This window comes from Psammomys obesus, unplaced genomic scaffold (genome assembly GCF_907164565.1).
Source record: "Psammomys obesus unplaced genomic scaffold, mPsaObe1.curated_primary_1811, whole genome shotgun sequence".
Taxonomy (NCBI): Eukaryota; Metazoa; Chordata; class Mammalia; order Rodentia; family Muridae; genus Psammomys; species Psammomys obesus.
Window position 1 is genome coordinate 52677322 of NW_026585895.1, and position 20291 is coordinate 52697612.

Below are 20291 nucleotides of genomic sequence, written 5' to 3' on the forward strand. Positions count from 1 at the left end.
GGGTGCTTTGCTAACAACAACCAGACAGGATGTACACCATACATACATTGGCGCCATAGTGGTACAACATTTATGGTGTAAGCCGCTGCTTTTCAATAGGTTTAGGGCCTACTTCACAGAAGGGAACTCACATTTGGAACTGCGAACCAGGGAGGAAGCTCCAGCGGGGAGGCCGCTGCTCCTGCTTCGTTCATGCATGTGATGAACCTATCAAACTGCCTTCTTAGCATTGGTGCTTAGGCCTACCCAGCTCTGCTGCGTCTCCGTTGGTCATGGAAGGAAGCTTATTTTTGCAGCAGGAGATGTGGAAACAATATTAGAGTCAGGAGAAGGGGTGAAGTGTTGTGTAGTTATATTCTCCGAATGGAAACGTCGTCTCCTAGAGCTAAGCTTACTAAGACTCAGGGAGTCAGCACAACTCACAAGCCTCAGGAACCTTCTCAGGCCTACAATATACATAAGGCTATAGGAGCAGTAAGAAGAAGAGGTTCTGAGCAGCCAAGCTGTGTGCCAGTCACGAAACTCCAGTGACGCAGCTGAAACAAAGATAGACTGCTGGGGAAACTGGGTGACAGGACAAAGCCTGACCACTGGGGAAATGAGTTGCCCTGTCTACTGGAGCCCCTAGAATCCTAACTTTTCTCTGTGGTTTTCAGATCTGTCAGTCAAGGCCACACTCAAATTGTGTAGGAGCAGTTCCTCCCAAGGCAGGGACAGAGCTCAGGCTTCAGCTCAGACTTCTGCTCAAAGCTGCAGAGCCCTGTGTCTCAGCGACTCCAGGAGAGAGTGTATTCACCCCAGGCAGGGCAGCAGTGGCCCAGTCCACAGTCCATACACGTGAGAGAAAGAGAGCCAGAGTGCAGGGTCTGTATAGATGACAGCTGACACAGTCTCTCCAGGGACAGGCTGGCTACCAGAGGCTGGCTAGGGGCAGAGCACCAAGAGGATGAAAAAGCCCTCTCAGCTCAATTCCATCCCAGATGCAGGGGTACAAGACCCATAGAGTGAGTCCTCATGTCTCAGGCCCCTTCAAAGCCAGGACTTAGTCCGGAGTCCAGGATATCAGAACACAGGAGGGATGGAGGGATGGCAGAAGACTATGAATCTCTTACCCCTGCTCTGTTCCTGCTGCCACCAGCAGGGTGTGACCCGAGGGCATGCTGTCACTTACCACTTTTATGGTGTGATTTAGAGAGAGGATGGCAGCCCCAGGGAGCCCTTATGCTCTTCCCAGCAGAAACTTACTTCCCTGCTGCTGGGGTCATTAGGAAGCTGCGGTATGGAATGCATACACACCTGCTGTGGCCTCCAGAAAATGGCCTGGGACAACTCTGAGCCATCCCAGGCCAGCTGGAAGGACACTGAGGTGGGGGCCTGTCCTGTAGCCTCTTCCACAGATCGCCCAGCGCAATTTACACACCTATCACGTGCACACAAATTCCTACCTCTATGAGTAAGCTCTGGAAAGACCACAGGGGTGGCTAACTGATCTCAAAATCTCTTGAGTCAGAACCCAGCTGATTCTCAGACATACCCCTGCGTGGCGCCTGAGAGGCCTGGGATAGAGTCCACAGAAATAAGCCAGCACTCCCAGGTTAGGTACCCAGCAGCCTCCAGGTGTCCAGGACTCTTTATCACACTTGCCCCCAAAGGCCTTTCAGAATTCTAGGTTGGTCTGGACTGTGACGCTGCCGAGCCCCAGGGACAGCTGCCACTGCCAGGCTAATCCTATTGTGGACGGCTGGAGGAACACACTCAGGGAAGTCATTCTTCATGGGCTGGGACCTAGGCTGCACCTGCCACCGCACACCTCACATATCTCATCTCAGGACAACTGAAGCGTTGATTTCCAGAAGAATGCTCTTGGTTCTGAAACCGATTGGCCCTTGGCTTTTAGCCTTAAAGCTGTATACACACAAGAAATACCGAAACCCTGGCCCAAGTGGAAGCAGGCAGTTGACAGAGGTACTCACCCCCTCAGACTTCTTGTCAGGAAAGACGCATGTGGACCCTCCGGCTGTGAAATTGCAGTAGACTTTGAAGGAGTCCCTGGAGCACCCTTGGTTGGGATCCACCCAGTATTCGCCTGGATTTCAGAGACAGGGAGGCAGATTCATGAGAATGGCTCCCTGGACAGCTGCAGAAGCCACCGCAACATCTCAGTCTAGCTGTTAAATGCACAGCCAGGGCCATAAAGCCAACAACACAGCCTTCCTTCCTCAGCTCACAGCACTTTCCTTTTCCTGTGGGGCACGTAAAGAGCAGTAGACTGGCCTGTTCACAAGAACACAGCTGGGGCACGAAGCACACTGGGTAAATCTCGCTGACCGTGATGCGTGGACGGCAGACAACGTTTTAAAATGAACCTGGAAACTTAGGGTGTGGGGTCAGAATCTGCTGAAATCAGACACCCCTCAAATCTTGCAGGAGGAACATCCCTGCTCCTTAGGGAAAGACAAGCCAGTTTCATTTTACTGCTCAACAGACCCTTGGTTTGAAGAGGGTGAGGGCAAGGTTCTATGGTTCTGTCAGTGTTTAAAACCCGCCTTCCCAAGCACAGCATTGCACACAGTCCCATCATCACGCTGCCTCCAGAGCCAGCTAAGTGCCAGGCCAAAGGCATTTTATACACTGTTCATTTACCACTCACAGGGCATGTTTCTGTCCTCGTGTTACAGATCAGGAACAACGAGACTCGGAGTAAAGCAGGAAAAGCCTAATGAGCCTTGACGGCCTTGACGCCTGACCCCTCCGTCTGGCCTCGCCTGACGTGTTACCGCCCTCTCTGATGTTTCTGCAGACTAATGAGATCCAGCCTGTTCTTCCTCCCATGGGCGGTGAGTGAGTGAGGGGGTGTCTCCCGTGCTGTGGCCCTCCCTCACCGTCTGGGAAGTCAGGATGGCAGAGCTGTAGGTCCTTGCAGGTACGGGCAGGATTCTGCTGTGTGCCCAGCGGCCGCTTCATCTGCTCAATCTCCAGCTTTAGGGAGTTGAGGGAACCAAAGATCTCCTCCATGCCATCTGCATAGTCCACATAGCTGTCCCCAGCCCCATCGTCCAGGAGCTGGCTGGCATCGATGTTCCGCCGAGTCCTGGATGCCTGGATTGGCAGGGGCTGGATGACCTCGCCTGGAGGGCCCTGGGGTGCAGAAGAGAGCAGATATGGGTAGAAGAGGGCAATGAAAACCCTGTCCGAAGAGCAGAGTTGAGGTGACCCTCAGCCGGAAGTCCGGTTTTCTCAGGCTCTGGGGCTGGAAGGACAGCTGCCAGCTCACAGAGTTTCTCACCCCCTTCCTATATCCTGAATCTCCCACGCCCAGCTACCTGCCAGGTGTTTGCCCAGGCTAAGTGTCTTTCTTCCCTGAGCCCAAGGCCCTGCATCTTCTCTAGAATGCAGTGTCTTAAGGCCTTAGCCAAGCCACGAGGAAGTGATCAGAACTCCATCTTGTCTCTGTGGCCCCCCTTGGGGCTGAACATAGGCAGCCAGTTGGTACAGAGAGTGCCGTTTGGTACAAAGAGTGGCTGATTTCCAGGCGCCCAACCAGGATGAGTAAGGTAGTCTGGGGCTGGCAGCACCCAGCCATGTCAAGCTTTCTCCTGCATGAACACACAATCACAGAACCATACATGCAGACACAACATACACATACACACACATACAGAACCACACATAATCCATGTGTACATATATACACATGCATGTTTACACATACAAACACTGCTATGTAAAAGTTTCCTCCAAGACTGAAACATTCCATCCTGCAAGTAAGTACCTTAAAAAGGTAGACAATTCAAAATAACTTCAGGAAGTCCCTGAAACTGACCAGATTCTCTAGGCCCTGACATACCAGATTAAGTAATAAAGCTGAGTGTCCCTCTCAGAGAAGGAGAGTTAAGCTGCAAAGGCTCTCAGACAAGCCACGCTGAAAGGCTGACTCTGAGACCAGACCAGATGCCTGAAAGTAGCAAAACCAGCTGGGCTGCCTGGAAGACGTTTAGATCCACTGAGTCCCTTAGAACGGACACTCTCCAAATTGTTGAGCTGCCGGCAGGCTGTACCGCGTGCTCCAGGTTCCCAGCTTCATGGGCTGTCACCTGTGCTGGGGTGGACTGTGAAGAGGCAGCTGTTTTTGAGTCATTTCTGCTCCTGTAAGTAATCCCTCACTGGGGCTTTTAAGTAACCCCAGTAAAAGTCATGATTCGCCAAGCTGGACTTGAGCAGGCATGTGTGTTGTGTCTCCCCAGAAAAAGTTTTGTCATAGAACTCCGCACATATAGAAACATGCCTAAGTGCTTATACATGCCTGTTCATACATGTAGACATGCATAATACACACATAAAAACACACAATTCATGTTCACACACATGTATACATATACACACCCAGAGATTCCTACATATTTATACATGCGTGTTCATAGATATACATACACACATGAACAATACACTCAGAAACACACACACGTTCACGAACATATAAAAACATGTCTGCACATTACACAGATATGTTGACACACACATGCACAATATAAATGCATACACCCCCCACACGTGAATGCATATTCACAATACATATATGTACACATTATACAATACACATTTCATGTTCACAGGCATGGACGTAAGTACATACACACACACCTCTGCACATGTTCACAAACACTCCTGCATATGCACGCATTCGTACACACGCACATAGATACACTATCTGTGTATACACACATATAATGTATGTTATACATATACACACAGAGAGAGAAACACACTTTCACACTTACAAATGCATGTTCACACACATACGTGTACAATGCACAGACAGAAATGCACATGCATGTCCATGTATGCATGTAATACATACATTCATAATATAAAAGCATGTAAACATATACATAAAGGAGCATATATACATATTTACATGCGCATACTCACATACGCATACATGTTCACACACATGCAGAGAAACACACATATGCACCTGCATATGTATATGTGCATGTTCATATACACATGAACACTTGCACATATACTTCATACATGTTTGCACACATGTGTGGAGTACACAAATGTGCATATCCATATTTGCCAACAAGCATGTATACAGACAAATTGTTACCTACATATGAGTGCATTCTTTCGTAACCACACATATGCATGTACAGCAATATGACATACTTCCATAGTCACATATACTCACATACATCCATGCACATTCCCTATCTGACTGGCTCTAATCCTACCCAGGGCAAGTCAGCCCATGAGCTCCATGGATAGGCCTGTGAGACTCACAGCCCCCTCTCTATCCCCAGGGACCAGCTCCTGGGCATGCCGTGTGAGTCTCGCTGCATTTCAGACAGCGAGCCCCACAGACACTCCCTCGGTTACCCTTCACACGTCACACAATACTCACGGGTGGGCCAGGGAGTCCTGGGTGGCCTGCCTCGCCCTTCGGGCCGGTGGGACCCTGGGGAGAAAGCAACAAACCATTACCTGGTCATGTGACCTACTGTGATCTGATGGGCCTAGAAAGGCCATCTCTAGAAAGGCCAGGACAAAGGCACAAGGCAGGCACCCTTCTCATCAGGGAGCGAGCAGCCTCGAGGCCTTGGCCTGAGATGGGCTCGGCTCGTTTAGAAAGACAGGAGACAATAGAAATGAAAATGCCAACAAACAGGTTTGTGGAAGCAGGCCAGCTGCGGGGGCCATCAGGGAAATGAACGCCCAGCCCTTAGTGGGACTTCATCCCACCACAGTCAGCAGGACTGCATCAGAGAGACAGAAAGAAGGGCTGGAGAGGGTGGGACCCTGCTGGTGTGGAAACAGCTCCACCGTGGCGGAGACCAACAAAGACGGACACTTCACAGTCATGGTGTTCTACCTCTGAGTGTGTGTGTGTGCGCGCAAGCAAGCCATTGTATCCGGTGACATCACACACACGTGGTTACTGCACTGATCACACTAGCTAAGACAGGGTCAGCCTCGATGCTCCGTCCAGTGAATAAGGAATGTGTCTTACACACACGGAGTGCTGCTCAGTCATAAAGAAGACCATCTGGTCTTGTGCATGGGCGGTGGCGGGGGGGGGGCGGGGGTGATGAGGGGGACAGACAGACTAGAGGCATCGGAAGTGAACATTAACAGAACTATAATGTCGCAAAATTTGAAAATTAATAGTTAGTAGGAAGCAGAGGGTAGAATAGCGACTTCCAGAGGCTGGGGGAGGGACAGGAGGCTGGACCACTGGGAGGATGGGGGCTGAGATGATGGGTACCAAGCACGGTTACACAGAAGAGATAAAACCCGGTGTTCTGTAACGCATCGGGGGACTGGCACACTCTAGCCTGCTGCTATCTAGAGAGGCTGCAGGGCTCCACACACATGGTAACAAGAAAGACACAAAAACGCTAATGACTCCAATTTGATCAGGAACATGTTATGTATATATAACGGCAAGCCACACGGAGGCCCATAAATACACATGGTTGTTACACGTTAGCTAAAGGGATGAAAAGGTTGCAGGATCTGGCAGAGCTAGCTAGTCTCACTTGATTTTCTCCCACCTCACCCCATGAACAGCTACAATTAAAATAACATTTAAAAGCAGCCAGCAGTGGAGCAATAGAATTGTTATTAAAAAAAAAAAAAAGCCTAAAGACAAGGAAAACCAACAGCACACAGTGTAATGAAGAAGAGAGGAGGGTGGAGAGGATTGCCATGGATCAGGGTCGGGGTTCAGGGTGACCCACATCCCAGGGGACTCCTTGCCCACCCCCAAGGTAGTCTCAGGTGTCACAGGCCCGTCAACACAAAGTCACTTACCGAAGAGCCTTTAGCACCTTTGGGACCTGGAGGGCCCTGCAGAGAGCAGAGGTCAGAATGTCAGTAAACAGAGGGGCCACTCAGGTCCCAGTTTTGCTCGGCCTGTCCCCAAGCCCCCCAGAGTCCTCTCTGCACCTGTCTGGTTGGCAGGCAGGAGGAGGGGGTCCACAATGCTCAGCTGGGGAGTGACACTTGGACATCAAAGCCAAGGGAGCTCCTGGGCTCCTGTGGGGCCTGAAAGGTGTCAGCTGCTGGACATCCATGGCCATGTGGGCCCAAGGTCCAGCCTACGCACATGGGTCAGAGTGGGCATGTAGGGCTGACGTTGGAGTGCTGGACCCTCATAACACAAGGGAGGCCCAGGCCAGGGTGCTGAAAGAACACGTCCCTCGTTTTCAAGCCTGGACTGGGCTGGTACACTGGGAAGAGGAGAGCCAAGACCACACTTCTCCCTCTCCTCAGCTTCTTACACAGAAGGATCTCCATTCTTTGTGAGGGGGTTCAGGCATTAAAGTTGGACCCTCCCTTTCCCTTTGGCAAGGTACCAGCAACCCCTGCTCCTGCCCCCTGGAACCGGAACATTCCTGTGGTTCTCTAGGCAGGTTCATCCATCTCCCTTTCCTCCCTGTATCCACTGCACCCATCTTAGATACATACCGGCAAGCCAGGGGGACCAGGAGGCCCAAGCGGGCCAGAAGGACCAGTGATGCCCTAGAATGGAGCAGAAAATGTCAGTTACCAGCTTATAGATGAGGGTGGGATTGAGGAAGGTGACCCCGTGACCCTGCCATGATTCCGGATTCTCTCCCAGTCCCCTTTCCAGGGACCCTGAAACCTGCCTGGCAGCTATAGTCAAGCACCCTGGCTGTCACTTCCATCACAGCGAGGGCTACCACATCTCCTTCATGGATTAGACTGATTGACCAGCACATCAGCCACAGGTTGGAGTCCCCAGGCCCAGCTCCCAGCCCAGGCTGGAAGGAACTGTGCATTAAGACACTACCTGCACTTCTAGACTCAGAAAAGTCTGCTCCAACCTTCTGTCCAGCGTGGCCACGTATTTTGGCTGATGTCTCCCCATAGTGGACAGGGGGAAAGCCATGAACGTCCTTTCCGGCCACAGTTAACAGCCCAGCCTCACAGGGAGCAGAGTCCCTCTACCATCAGCTGCTGGGGCCCAGGCCTCTGGGTCCCTAATGGGTCCCATGCTTCTCAAGCCTGCACCCTGGAGTCATCTTCTACTTGCAAAGTGGCCAGGACCACGACTTGTGGGAAGAAGTGAGTAAACATACAAGTACAGAGCCACACAAGTCTGAGAGCGCTCCTGAAGCCTGGGACACTTGGCAGTCAGAAAACTGCCCACTGTGGCAGAGTGGCTCCAAAGAGCCTTGTCCTTCCATGTCACCCACTGCCAATATGACCTAAAGAGGGACGTCTGCTGTTTCCTCAGCCTCAAAGGCTCCAGCCACCCCCACATCCTGCTGTCTTTAGGGACAGACCTAGGGGTGAGTAAGCAAAGACCCCCAGACGTGAGTGCAGTCATACTGTGGGTACAAAACGGGGATGCCCACTACAATGAATGGGGATTTCCCTTGCAAAGACATGTGTGTCTTCTCTCCTGTGCCATACACAAACTACCCCTCTTCCAGCTCGGGAGTCTCTTTCACTTCACCTGCTGCAGCCAAACCAAAACCCTGCAGCCAGGGCTTCCTCCACCATGGCCCATCAAGATTTCAAACTAACCAACTACTGTGGATTCCTGGGGAAGTCTGGAGTCAGATGTGGGCATCTGTGGCAAGGTAGGGGCAAGACTGTTAGTGGCCATTGCTCTGCCTCTCTCCACAAGTAACCATGACTGCTGGCCTACCACTGCCTTCTGCACAATGAGTCAGCTCAGAGGCTTTTGCATGAGGTGGAGAGGGGGATAGGTCTGCCTGCTAAGACCTCCTGATTCTGAGGATCTTCCCAGCAGTGAGGAGAGAGCCTTTGCCTCCACCCAGGATCTAAGGTTAGGGTATGTTCTAACTTGTGCCTTGGGGACCTAGCTAAGTCCAAGCCCCCATTGACCCCATCTGCAAGGCAAAATTTAGGGTTCCAAGGCAATGAGGACATCTTCTCTGTGAGAAATTAGAAGCCGCTCTAGGAATGTTAGTTACTATATATACCTGTTCTCCTTTAGGACCAGATGAGCCTTGGGGGCCTGGGAGTCCTCGGTCACCCTTTTCACCTTGCTCACCCGGAGGTCCAATTAGTCCGATCAGGCCTGGATGGCCCTGTGAGAAAACAAAGACATGAGAGGTATCCATGCCCTGAGTCCATCGCACAATGGACCAGGTGACTTGGCACACAGCCGTGACACAGGGAAATGTGCCCTAGTCAACACACTGAGGAGTGAAAATAAGCAAAGATGGGCCAGGTGACCAAACACATGTCACAGTCCCTGACTAGTAAGAAACGGACTTGAAGGAACATACAAGGAGAGCCAGGGTATGACTGAGCAGCCAGGTTCTTGACTAGCATGTGTGAGGTCCTAGCTTCAATTCCACAGGACTGTCACCACCCCTGGCACTGAACCCCAATAACAACCAAAAAGAAGCACTCAGGGGCCCCTGGATCCAGAAACAACTGGATTTCCCTGAGGGATGGTTTATGTCTATCTTTTTACTTAGCAAACTTTCTGACTTCTGGTAAGCAGGTAGCCTTTTCCTATAAGGCCTGAATGGAAACTACAGAGTACTAAGGATATTATACTCATTTGAATGTCTTTTAAGAGAAAATTCCCCCTTATCTGCCAGTATACATATTTTAACTAACTAACTAACTAACTAACTAACTAACTAACTAACTAACTAACTAACTAACTAACTAACTTTAATTTTTAATGATCTTCTAGAATGTTCTGGAAGAACTTCAGCTTCCATTATATTGGTGAAGGATATCAACATGGAAAAAGATGTTCCTTGTTGCTTTCTCTGTGAACAGCTGTTTGTCTTGTGAGCCGTTTATTTATAAATAAATCAATGTAAGGAGGAGAAAAATCACCATGAGTTAATGAAGCCACCAGGGCTCTAGAAGCTTCTTGTCAATTCTGGGGCTTCTAGGACTTGCAGACAGGCACGAGTCCCAAAGCCCATGTGTCTTTCTTTCTTGTCAATATACCTCAGGGTCCCAGGACAGCCACAGCAGGTGCTTGGCCGTGGGTCGATAACCCCTGTGACTGAGTCAAGGGTGCTGTTATTGCAATGTTGGCGTCCCCTGAGTTTCAGCTTACCTTTTCCCCTTTGGGACCAGAGTCTCCTTTGAGGCCAGGGAGTCCTGGAGGACCCTGCAAGAGAGGGGAGAGGAGTTAGTGTTCTTGTCCCCAGGGTTTCCGGTGCCCCACCAATACAGACACACTGACACTGCATGCCACTCACCATGGGGCCAGGTGGACCATCAGGGCCAGGGGATCCTGGGAGGCCTTGCTCACCCTGAAACAGAGTCTTGGTGTAACTGTGTGCCTCTATCAGCACCTCTCCCTCATCCCAGGCCTGCTAGGCCACTTACCACAGGACCGGGAATCCCACGAAGACCATCGGGACCAGGCTTCCCAGGGGCCCCTTGGGGGCCGATGGGGCCAGTCTTCCCAGGAGGGCCTTCTAAGCCAGATTCTCCCTGCAGAGGCAGATGCAGATGCTCAGAGGCTCAAGGCACCCCACCCAAGATCCCTGGGGTGCCGCAGAGGCAACCCCATGTGCCCTGGGTGGTGTCACGTCCCCCCTTCCTGTGGAGGCTGCCTTGGCCCAAGCTCCATTCTGTTAGCATCCACACACAGTGGCTCCACGACTCTTGTTGACCATGGTAGCTACCACAGAGGGTCACTTACCAGGTACCAGGCTACAAAGCACATAGATGTAGTGCTCAATAAGCCTCAGAGGAAAATGGCAAATGTTCCCATCCAGGCTGTGTGGGTAACATCACTGCAAGCGTGGATGGGTGTTCTAGTGCTGGGCACCATCACATGGGCCACTCAGGTAATAGCCACCCCTGTCTCCTAAGGTCCCCCTTCCTGTGTGTGCTATCTTATCCTCTGTCATAGGTCAAAGATTCAGTGTGATCTCACCCTGGCCTTCTTCTGCCTACTCCCTCTGCCTTCTTCATCTTCCCTTAGGCTCCATGGCCCTTCCCACCTCCCTCTGCCTCCCTGGCTCCTCTGTCCCCATACTGTGCTCTGTCACTGTCCCAATCTCTTTCAGCCCATGGAAGTCACAGCCACCAGAGTAACTTACCTTGGCTCCTTTCTCCCCTTGCCTGCCTTCAGGGCCTGTAGGGCCTGGGGGACCCTAGAATAACAAGATAGCAGTTAAGTCCTGAGTTTGGAGCTCAGGCCCTGGCTCTGGGGAGGGCTACAGGGTGTGGGGCCACCCGGACCACTGGCCAGTGACGATGCAGGCCCCCATATGGGGTCCCACAACTCCAGGTGTTGGCAAGGCCTCTGGATCGAAGGATGCCCTAGGTGCCTTGTGTAGAGAAGGCCTCTCCCACCTGTACACTCTCTGGCTCAAGTATTATAGTTCAGGCACTCACTGGAGCTTGCAATACAAACACCTGTTCCTAGTCCTAGCTCTCCTATGTTCATAATGGCCTGGTCTAGGGACGAGGAGTGGCCAGTCTTTGAAGATTTTTTAATCTTGTGGTGGTACAGTGGACATGTCCATCATTGGTTATCTTAGAGCACCCCCGGCCTAGATGCTGCCTCCTCAGACGTTGCTCCACCCAGTTGTGTCACCCACATATCTGTGACCTAATGAGTGTGTCCCTCCTCAGGGCCATGTGGGGCACCAGGGCCTTCACGAGGGGTAGAGGGCTTTGCTCAGAAAGCAGCCAGCAAGTGGGGAACGGTGGGAAGAAGGACCTACCCTCTTTCCTGGAGGCCCAGATGGACCAGGTTCTCCAGTAGGGCCCGGGGATCCCTGGTCAGGAGAAAGAACACAGAGCGTTAGAAATCTGTCCCACCAGGGCACAGGGCTGTGCTGCCCAGAGCCAAGGAAACACACGGAGATTCAGGCCTTTCCACGGCCCCCTCTCTGGGGTGAGCACAGCAACTCAGTCCACAACAAAGTCCCTGCAGCCTTCACACCCTGCGCCCTGTTGGTGGCACTCAGAGAATCCAACTCACGTCCCACGGTCGCTGCATCTTGAGCAAAGAGATCCCTGGGGCGTGCTTGCGTCTAACACTACAGGTCTCATATCTACCATGTTGTCATCACCTACATCTCATTTGAAGAAGGGCCAAGCCGGGAGCCCAAGGCAGAGGGTGATGTACAGGACACTTTGGCTCAAAGCCTGTGTCACCAGCCTTTCATTTCCACTGCTGCCCGTCTCAGATCAGTGACACAAGTGTTGGCCCTTGGGTCAGGGATGTGGTTTGGATGCCCTCTGAAACCCAGGCTCAAATCAAGTTGCCCTTGTGCTGGTATTGACCTGGCTATCGGGTCGTGTGAGTATGCAGACATATGCATCACAGAAGCTAATCATGAAAGGGGGATTAACCCCCCTCCCCATCGCTTCATATTGACACCCACTATAGGATTATTATTTGAGACAGGGTCTTACTCTGAAACCTAGGTTGACCTTGAACTCATTATATAGACCAGAAAGGCCTCAAATTTGCAGCAATGCTACTGTCTCAGTATCCTGAGGGCTGGAATCAGAAGCATGATCCACCAGGTCTGTTCTTGCCTTGTTAAGCCACAGAAAGACCTCATCTGATAAGGTCCCTCCATCTTGACTTTCCACCCTTTAGCACCCTAGGCCAAACACGTTTATCTTGTTTCAGTTCACCCAGCCTGTAACACTATCACATCAGCAGTAAAAAGACCTAGACAGGCAGCCATTCCTGGAAGCTGGTTCCACCTTGAGGGTGGGCTGCACAGACCTACAATACAGTCCAGCCCAGGGGCCTGAAGAAGTCACCTGGTCCCACCCCAAAGAAGTGACCTGAGTCACAGGGATGTTGGGCCTGTAAGAGGAGGCATGCACATGCTAAGCGGCTCTGGCTAGTATTCAGGCTGAGCTCTGGGGCACTCTGCTGAGCCCTTGGAGTTTTGTACAGGTCCCATAGTGGGACTGCACATGCACCTTCCCTTTGGAGGAAGGGTCCCAGCCTTCATCAGGTCCTTGGCACTCCTCAGTTCTGGCCACAGTCAAGAGGAACCCAGGTTTGGGCTTCTCATAAAGACCCCAGAACGCAGAGAGGCTCCCACCAGGAAGCCACCAGACCATACACTCACCGTCTGTCCAGGTTCACCATCATCCCCTTTGTCACCAGGTGGTCCATCTTGACCCTGTGGGAACAAGAAAGATGCTTCTGCTGGGCAGAACAAGTTCACTCTCCTGCCTTAGTGTATCCTCAGATCCTCTCCTAAACCCAAATGCAGGCTGGGCATTGGACCAGGGACAATCTGGAGAGGTGCTACACCCCAGAGACCCAGTCAAGGGGTAGAAGCAGAGAGCAGGGAAATTGGTGGTGGCAAGGGGTGTCAGAGATGGGATAGACACTTACCGCGGGGCCTGGCTCTCCAGGGGGACCAGGATCTCCGGGAAAGCCCACAGGGCCCTGAGAAGAGATAAGCAAGCTGTCGGCAGCCTGACACCCTGGCTGGCCCACCACAACCCAGGTAGAAGGACAAGGGACAGCACCCCAGCACTTTTGATCAGGTGGTCACTATCCCGAAGAATCCACAGAACAGAGAACCCACCCAGGAGGCAGGCACAGGACAGCAGCTTTCATTCTTTTGAGACTAGTGAGGGCAGGTGTCCTGCCCACACATTCACTCTGGTGGCCTCTTTCACTCCCAATGCAAAATTGGGGCCGGCAGGGAAAAGCAGTTCCCTGAGCTGAAGACCTTACATCAGGACCTCCCCCGCCACACGTGCACACACACATGCTGGCTGCTGCTTCTATCCTGTACCTCCCTGATCCCCTCTTGCAGCTTGACCAGCAGCCCGTGTGGAAACCTCTAGAGTAGACAAAATTACCCCTACAACACAAAGCATTCGTTCAGCTGTTCCCACATCAGGGTGCACACCACAGAGATTCAGAATGACCTGTGTGCAGGGACACTGTCCAGACACCACAACATCTAGCATTACTCACGGGGCTGCCTTTGGGACCATCATCTCCAGGAGGGCCTTTGGGTCCAGGAGGTCCAGCAGCACCAGAAGGGCCAGCCTCTCCCTTCTCCCCTCTTTCTCCTTTAGGTCCCTGGAGAGAAAGAGGCTATGGTTCATTTCTCAGAGTCCACTTGTGCTCACTGAGAGCCCGAATGGTGCTGGTCCACAGCACCGAATGGGCCATCTATGGACTCATTGCTGCACCTCACTGACAGCTCCTTCCCAATATCGCCTGGGCCCAGGATGGGGATGATGCTGTTCCTGCTTCCAATTCTCCATAGCAACCCCATGTGTACCGCCAGGCAGACAAAGATTCTTGGTCTTCTAAAACCTCCAAGGCCTAGGCTCAGCTCTAGGTTAGGCTGGCTCCTGCATTAATTAAAGGCAGCTAGTGTTACTTGGGGTGCCTCTATCCCCCATGGTTTTCAGGCACAGAAAACCGAGACATCTCAGTCCCCCAGGCTGCTTCCGAAGCCTGGCAGCACTCCAAGCATCAGAGGCCTGGCTATTTTCAGGCTAGCCTTGGAAGCCTGAGTCAACAAGGTGGTAATGGTCATACCCGCAGCAGCCTGTGAAAGGGCCAGTGTACCATAGGTGGCAGTCATTGGTGGCCATGAGTCGTGGGGTCATTGCTGAGGTCTGCACATATATGTACTCAGCCCCACATATCTACACATGCATACACATAAGCTCACTCCCCACAATGTGTCACACTTTTCCACCATAGTTATATGTTGTTCATCACAGCAGGGTCATTCATGAAAGGGGAATGACCTTTCGTGAGCAAGGTTGAAGCTTCTGTCCAGTGCCTTGTCAGTGTTCCCACTGGCCACATCCCACCACTCTTCCAGGGCCACACTCACCGGGGGACCTCCTTCTCCTGGAAGGCCAGGCTCTCCAGCTTCACCAGGCTCTCCCTGAGGAGACAAGTCAGTGTTAGAAGGTTCTCTCACCAATGGTGATAGCAGAGGGTCCATCTGTCAGCACCTGCCCATCTGCCCATTCTGCCTTGGACATCTGGTGTCCAGGACTCCGTGGTATCAGCATTATTGCTCTGGATATCTCACAGAAATGCAGTGGGAAGCCGATGAGGAATAAGGAATGTGAGAGGCACGAGGGAGTGTGTGTGTGCGTGCATGTGTGTGTGCACATGTGGGGGTGGGACACTGTGCCAATCACAAGGGACACCGACTAAGGGCTGCCCCAAGCAGAGGTGCGCTGTACCACCGATGTGATGTCAGCAGCCGCCTCACACACCTGCTGCCATGCCTTCCCCCCATGACGAGCCAAACAAGCCCGTCAGCCTGTGAGTTAATTTTTTCAGGTATTTTGTCCCAGCAATGGGACAAGCAACTAAGACAGGTCGTAAGGCAGGGCAGAAGCTCAGAGGTCCAGTGCACTTTCCTGCAGTGCCGAGACAGAAAAGAAGGACCTGTGAGGTGGGAGCAGGTGAAGGTGGTGCAGGGGTGAGGCAGTAGAGATGGTGGGGCCTTGCCCCACACCCATTCCTCACTTCCTTTCACATCATGAAGAACAAGAGCAAATCAGCACACGCTGAGCATAACATCCTGCGTCAGAAGCAAGCCCTGCCTGACAAGGCAGGCAGCGGGCTTCCAAACCTCCCCAAGGCCCAAGATGGCTTCCTAAGGCCATGCTCCCAGCATTCTGTGGAGCTCAGCCTCACACTGAGACTGTCATTGAGCCCACCTACGAGCATTCATGTTCATATATGTATATTCACAAGTGTGCATGCACACATTGATGCCCACACTCTCCGGCTCACTGTGCTCAGTCGGTCTCAAGGGCCAGGCCCTAACACCAACCAGAAGGCCCTAGCTGTGAAAAGGCAGGCTGTCACAGCAAGCTCAGTGTGGAGGAGGAAAGGCTGCCTTGCATGAGGGCTGAGCTGGAGGGAAGGAGGCAGTGGGGCCTGGAGGGATGGGTGCGTCATGACTTTAGATTTTGCAAACAGCTGCCACAAACGAACACTGTCGGACATCTCACCTTGGCGTCATGAATACACTTTTAGTTTTCACAATAGGTGTAATGGAAATTAGTCTGCACAAACAACACACATACATGCACGTGTGTGCACAGACACAGGCACATGAATGCATACGTACACAGGGCACAGGACTGTGTACACACAAACACAGTACTTCTCACGTGGCTATGGAGCAGACACTATGATAAGTTAGACACATCACCTTTTCTCCCACCGCGCCAGGGTTGCCAATTCCTCCAGGAGGACCCTGTGGCCCATCAGCACCTGGAGCTCCAGAGGGTCCTCGGGGCCCTGGTGGACCAGGAGGGCCCTGGGAAGAAGAGAGGCCATTGAGCAAGACAAGACGTAAACATCCTTCCCCCAAAATGAAAACTAGGATTGCCATGCTGGGTCTCGATGGCACAGCCACTTACCATCTGGCCCACGTCTCCTGTCTCACCCTTCTCGCCTGGAGGTCCTGGCAAACCCTGTGGACAGGAAACTGTGATGAGGTGCCACTCTGTGAGAGACATGGCTCCCATGGTGCTTCCCACCGGCCCTGAAATGCATTTCCATGAATCTGCCTCCATGGAAGGATGTTTTCCTGCTTCTAGGGCTCGAAACAGCCGAGGAAATAATCAGAGGAAGAGTGCAAAGATTTATGGGGAACAGCACTTATGGTGGCTTCCCATAAAACAATAAACCTAATGAGCCGGCAGCAGGGAAGCTTCCGGATAAATCAAGTCCCCACCATATGCCAAATACTACCAGTAACTAAAAACTGTGTTTTCCAAAATAAAGTCTTGTGTTCAAAGAATATTTAATGGCATTCAACATGCCCAATACATAAAATAAAGGCTGCTGTATGCCTTATGTGGTGAGCATGGGGTTTTAGTGACATCAAGCAGAGTCATGTGGGTAGAACAGGTAACCTGGAGGGCACTGAATGAGGTGGGCTGATGGCTGTAACTTCTAGGTGCTGTGTTCAGATGTGGACTTTGTATCCCTTTCTTACAGGGACACCATTTCTCAGAATTCCACAGTAAACATGGAAGCAGCTGTGGCTGTGTTTGAGCGCAGAAAGAGAGAGAGAGAGAGAGGGTGTGTGTGTGTTTGGACTCCCATAAAACTGGCAGCACTTCAAATTCCTACAGTTGAGGCTCAGTTTTCCTGTTCTTGAGACTACAGAAGAGTGGGCCTGGCAAGATACTGACACCTCTGCACAGTGGTCCTGGGACCACCATGGTTACCTGTAATCCCACTGGCCCTGGAGGTCCGGGGAAACCTCTTGAACCTTCATCTCCTTTCTGTCCGAACAGGCCCTGCTGTCCACGAGGGCCAGGCTCCCCATCTGCTCCCTGGAGGAAGGAAGTGAGCATGGGTAAGGTCACATGATGGACAACAGCTTGAGAGGCGAGCCTTGCTATGTCATCGGACGCAGATACTCACCGCAGGGCCTGGCTGTCCGATGGGGCCTTGAGGACCCGTCGGCCCAGGAGGACCCTATAGGGGTCAAACAGAGACATAATTGTTTTGAGATTGCAGATGAGTCCAGGAGTAGGTCACTTCTGTCTCAAGAAGTGGCTGGCTTGTACAGGATGTGGTTTAGCAGTCCTCAGGTGGGCCACTCATCAGAGGAACAACAACTATTAACATCATGACCCAAGCCAGGTTGTGGGCTCTCAGTTCAGCCATGATCATATTGCTATGGGCATCAGAAGCAGGACAGGTCACTATATGCCTTCTCGGCAACCATCACATGCACTGCTGTGGCACAAGGAGCCCCTTAGACAATAAGGACCAAAGGCCTCAAATCGCCTAAGTGCTGAGCGAGGAGGGACTCCACCGTGACCCCTGATGCTGTCCTCAAGCACTGATCACTGTGGGCACAGGAATGGGGGGAGAGAGAGAAGCCAGTGGGAACAGAGGCCCTGCCCTCAGAGAGCCAGAGGCCTACACAGAGGCCTGGTGACGTAACCTCAAGAGTAAGGAGACAGACACTAGTCTGAGGTTCAGGTGAGTCTCCTGCGTGGAGAGGGCTGGCATGGGTGACAGGGTGCAGCACCCACACAGCATCCCTGAATGTATGAAATACCAAGGGACAAACGGATGTCCCACCTCTGCAGTGCTCGGTGACAGGCCCCAGTGGTCATGTTCCCACACCAAGAGATTCTCTCTCACACGAGAGCACACACATGCACATGGGATGTTCTCAGGAAAGAAACCTAACGGTGTGACCCAGGAGTTTGCGGTGCTGGACTCATGGAGGAGAACGCCAGGGTAGACATGCTCCCAGTGGGCACCCCGGCACACACTCATACTCTTACCTGCTCTCCCTTGTCCCCCTTGCTTCCTTTCTGCCCTGGCTCCCCGATCTCTCCCTGGGGATGGACAGAAAGGATGTTGTTAGTCCCGTGTTTGTATGTGCCTTTCTTGGTCCCATGGGCAATCTTTCTTGGAGAGTAACAACAGCTACTCTTCAGCTGGTCCTAAGACTTGCCAACAGAAGGCTTTTCCTTATATAACTTTGATTTCCTTTCTCATTTTGATGTCTGTGTGTGTGTGTGTGTGTGTGTGTGTGTGTGTGTGTGTGTGTGTACAAGGCCTGCATGTATGTTTGTGCATGTAGGTGCTCTGAGGAGGCCATAAGATGGTGTTGGATCCCTTGGAACTGGAATTATAGGCAGTGGAGAGCTGCCATGTGGGTGCTGGAAACTGAACCCCAATCCTCTATAACAGCGCTTAATCACTCTTAATCACTAAACTGTCTCTGCAGATTCCTACCTGTCATCTGCTCCATTTCTCTATGGCACTGAACTGGCTTCTGCAGACCACGATGGCCAGCCAGAGAGGGGAGAGATCCTCCTGTCTCTACCTTTCCAGTTCTGAGATTATAAACACACCACCACACCTAGCTTATATAAACATGGGTTTGTTGGAGGGGGGTCATCAAACTCATGTCCTAGTGCTTTCGAGACAAGTGCTTTACTGCCTGAGTCACCTCCCCAGCTCCTTGATTGCTGTGATACTTGGGTTAGCGCCATGGTGACGTGGTGGTCTAGTATCCTCTCTGGCGTCTGCTGGGCTGCCTACCACATGGAGACAGAAGACTAAGACGTCCTCTGTGCAGAGGTGACAAAGTCAGAAATATCACCAGAGAGCTATGACAAATGGAGAGTGGCGCTGAAGAGCTAAGCCACACCGCCTCTCCTTAATGAAGTATAAAATCCGGGCTCCTTCGCGATGGCATCAGAAATAGCAATAAAAACTGAGCTTCGATCATTCAAGGGGAGATGCTTAAAAATAGACACAGAGTAAAACCTCATTAAATTCAGCCCCACACAGTCCCAGCCTGAAAGGGTTCAGAAGGGAGCAGGGAGTAGTTCCTTCCTTCAGCTCAGGCTCCGACCCGCACATGTCTCAGGCAACAGAAAGCTGCCAAGGAGCCAAGTGCTTTTCAGGCTCCCCCACATGCACTACAGGTCTTGTTTGTTGCCGTTTATTTGTGTGCTACTTCAAAATCACCCCCTCGTGCCAGATCTGAAGGGCACTGCTCTGCTCTGCCAGCTGAGCCCTCTTTATCATATACACTGCCCTGAACACACTGCCTGCCTGGCCACACACACTCCAGCTCCTCCGTACCTTATCTCCATCTTCTCCAGGAGGGCCCACGGGGCCAGCTGGACCAGGAAGCCCCACAGGACCTTGGAGGCCATCTCGGCCAGCTGGGCCTTGAGGACCTTTCTCGCCCTAGGGAGGACAAGCAATTCAGACTCAATACAGTTGTACACTGGGAACATCATACCACCACTCCTCACCCTGGAGAGGGCCCCAGGAGTGGGAAGCTGGGGGTGTGAGGGCATGGTAAGGACCACCCTGATCCTAGCATACTGCCAGGGGCATGGAGGCTGATTTCGACTGGTTCTGGACCCTGAGTGGCTGGCACATTGCTGGGCCAGAGCCACACTCAGAATAGTACACAGATTAAAACCTCAATAGATCCAGCCCCACACTGTTCAGTCTGAATAGCTGAGAGGGGAGCAGGAAGCAATTTAGAAGGGCCACACTCATTAGAAATGAGGAAACGGAGGCATGGCTAATGCTACAGTTTGGACATGCAATGGTGAAGGTTTGGGGGTGGAGGAGGTGGACGGCTGTGGGAATGTGAGGAGGAAGTATGGCACTGCAGTTGTTCTGGAGAATAAAATTGGAGTGTCCACTCCCCTTCTGGCTGCCATGAGATGACCGACTGTGACCTACATGTCCTTCCACCATGCTCTCTCTCACTACAGACGCATAGCAATGGAGCCAACCACGAAGCCAAACCTCTGGAACC

At 52.1% G+C, this 20291-nt stretch overlaps 1 protein-coding gene across 2 annotated transcripts in view; it reads right to left on the reverse strand.

The window, feature by feature from the left end:
• Col5a1 (collagen type V alpha 1 chain) overlaps window positions 1-20291 on the reverse strand; it is a 151356-nt gene that overhangs the window by 11916 nt on the left and 119149 nt on the right. For both annotated transcript variants that reach the window (XM_055600207.1, XM_055600206.1), the window contains exons 43-63: window positions 19598-19705; window positions 18283-18336; window positions 17405-17458; window positions 17206-17313; window positions 16390-16443; window positions 16179-16286; window positions 14835-14888; window positions 13955-14062; window positions 13361-13414; window positions 13089-13142; window positions 11715-11768; window positions 11085-11138; window positions 10363-10470; window positions 10233-10286; window positions 10088-10141; window positions 8982-9089; window positions 7474-7527; window positions 6817-6852; window positions 5408-5461; window positions 2883-3138; window positions 1974-2086 (exon numbers count right to left, since the gene is read on the reverse strand). In XM_055600207.1, coding sequence (XP_055456182.1) covers window positions 1974-2086; window positions 2883-3138; window positions 5408-5461; window positions 6817-6852; window positions 7474-7527; window positions 8982-9089; window positions 10088-10141; window positions 10233-10286; window positions 10363-10470; window positions 11085-11138; window positions 11715-11768; window positions 13089-13142; window positions 13361-13414; window positions 13955-14062; window positions 14835-14888; window positions 16179-16286; window positions 16390-16443; window positions 17206-17313; window positions 17405-17458; window positions 18283-18336; window positions 19598-19705 — 1701 coding nt within the window. The remainder of the gene's footprint in view (window positions 1-1973; window positions 2087-2882; window positions 3139-5407; window positions 5462-6816; window positions 6853-7473; window positions 7528-8981; window positions 9090-10087; window positions 10142-10232; window positions 10287-10362; window positions 10471-11084; window positions 11139-11714; window positions 11769-13088; window positions 13143-13360; window positions 13415-13954; window positions 14063-14834; window positions 14889-16178; window positions 16287-16389; window positions 16444-17205; window positions 17314-17404; window positions 17459-18282; window positions 18337-19597; window positions 19706-20291) is intronic.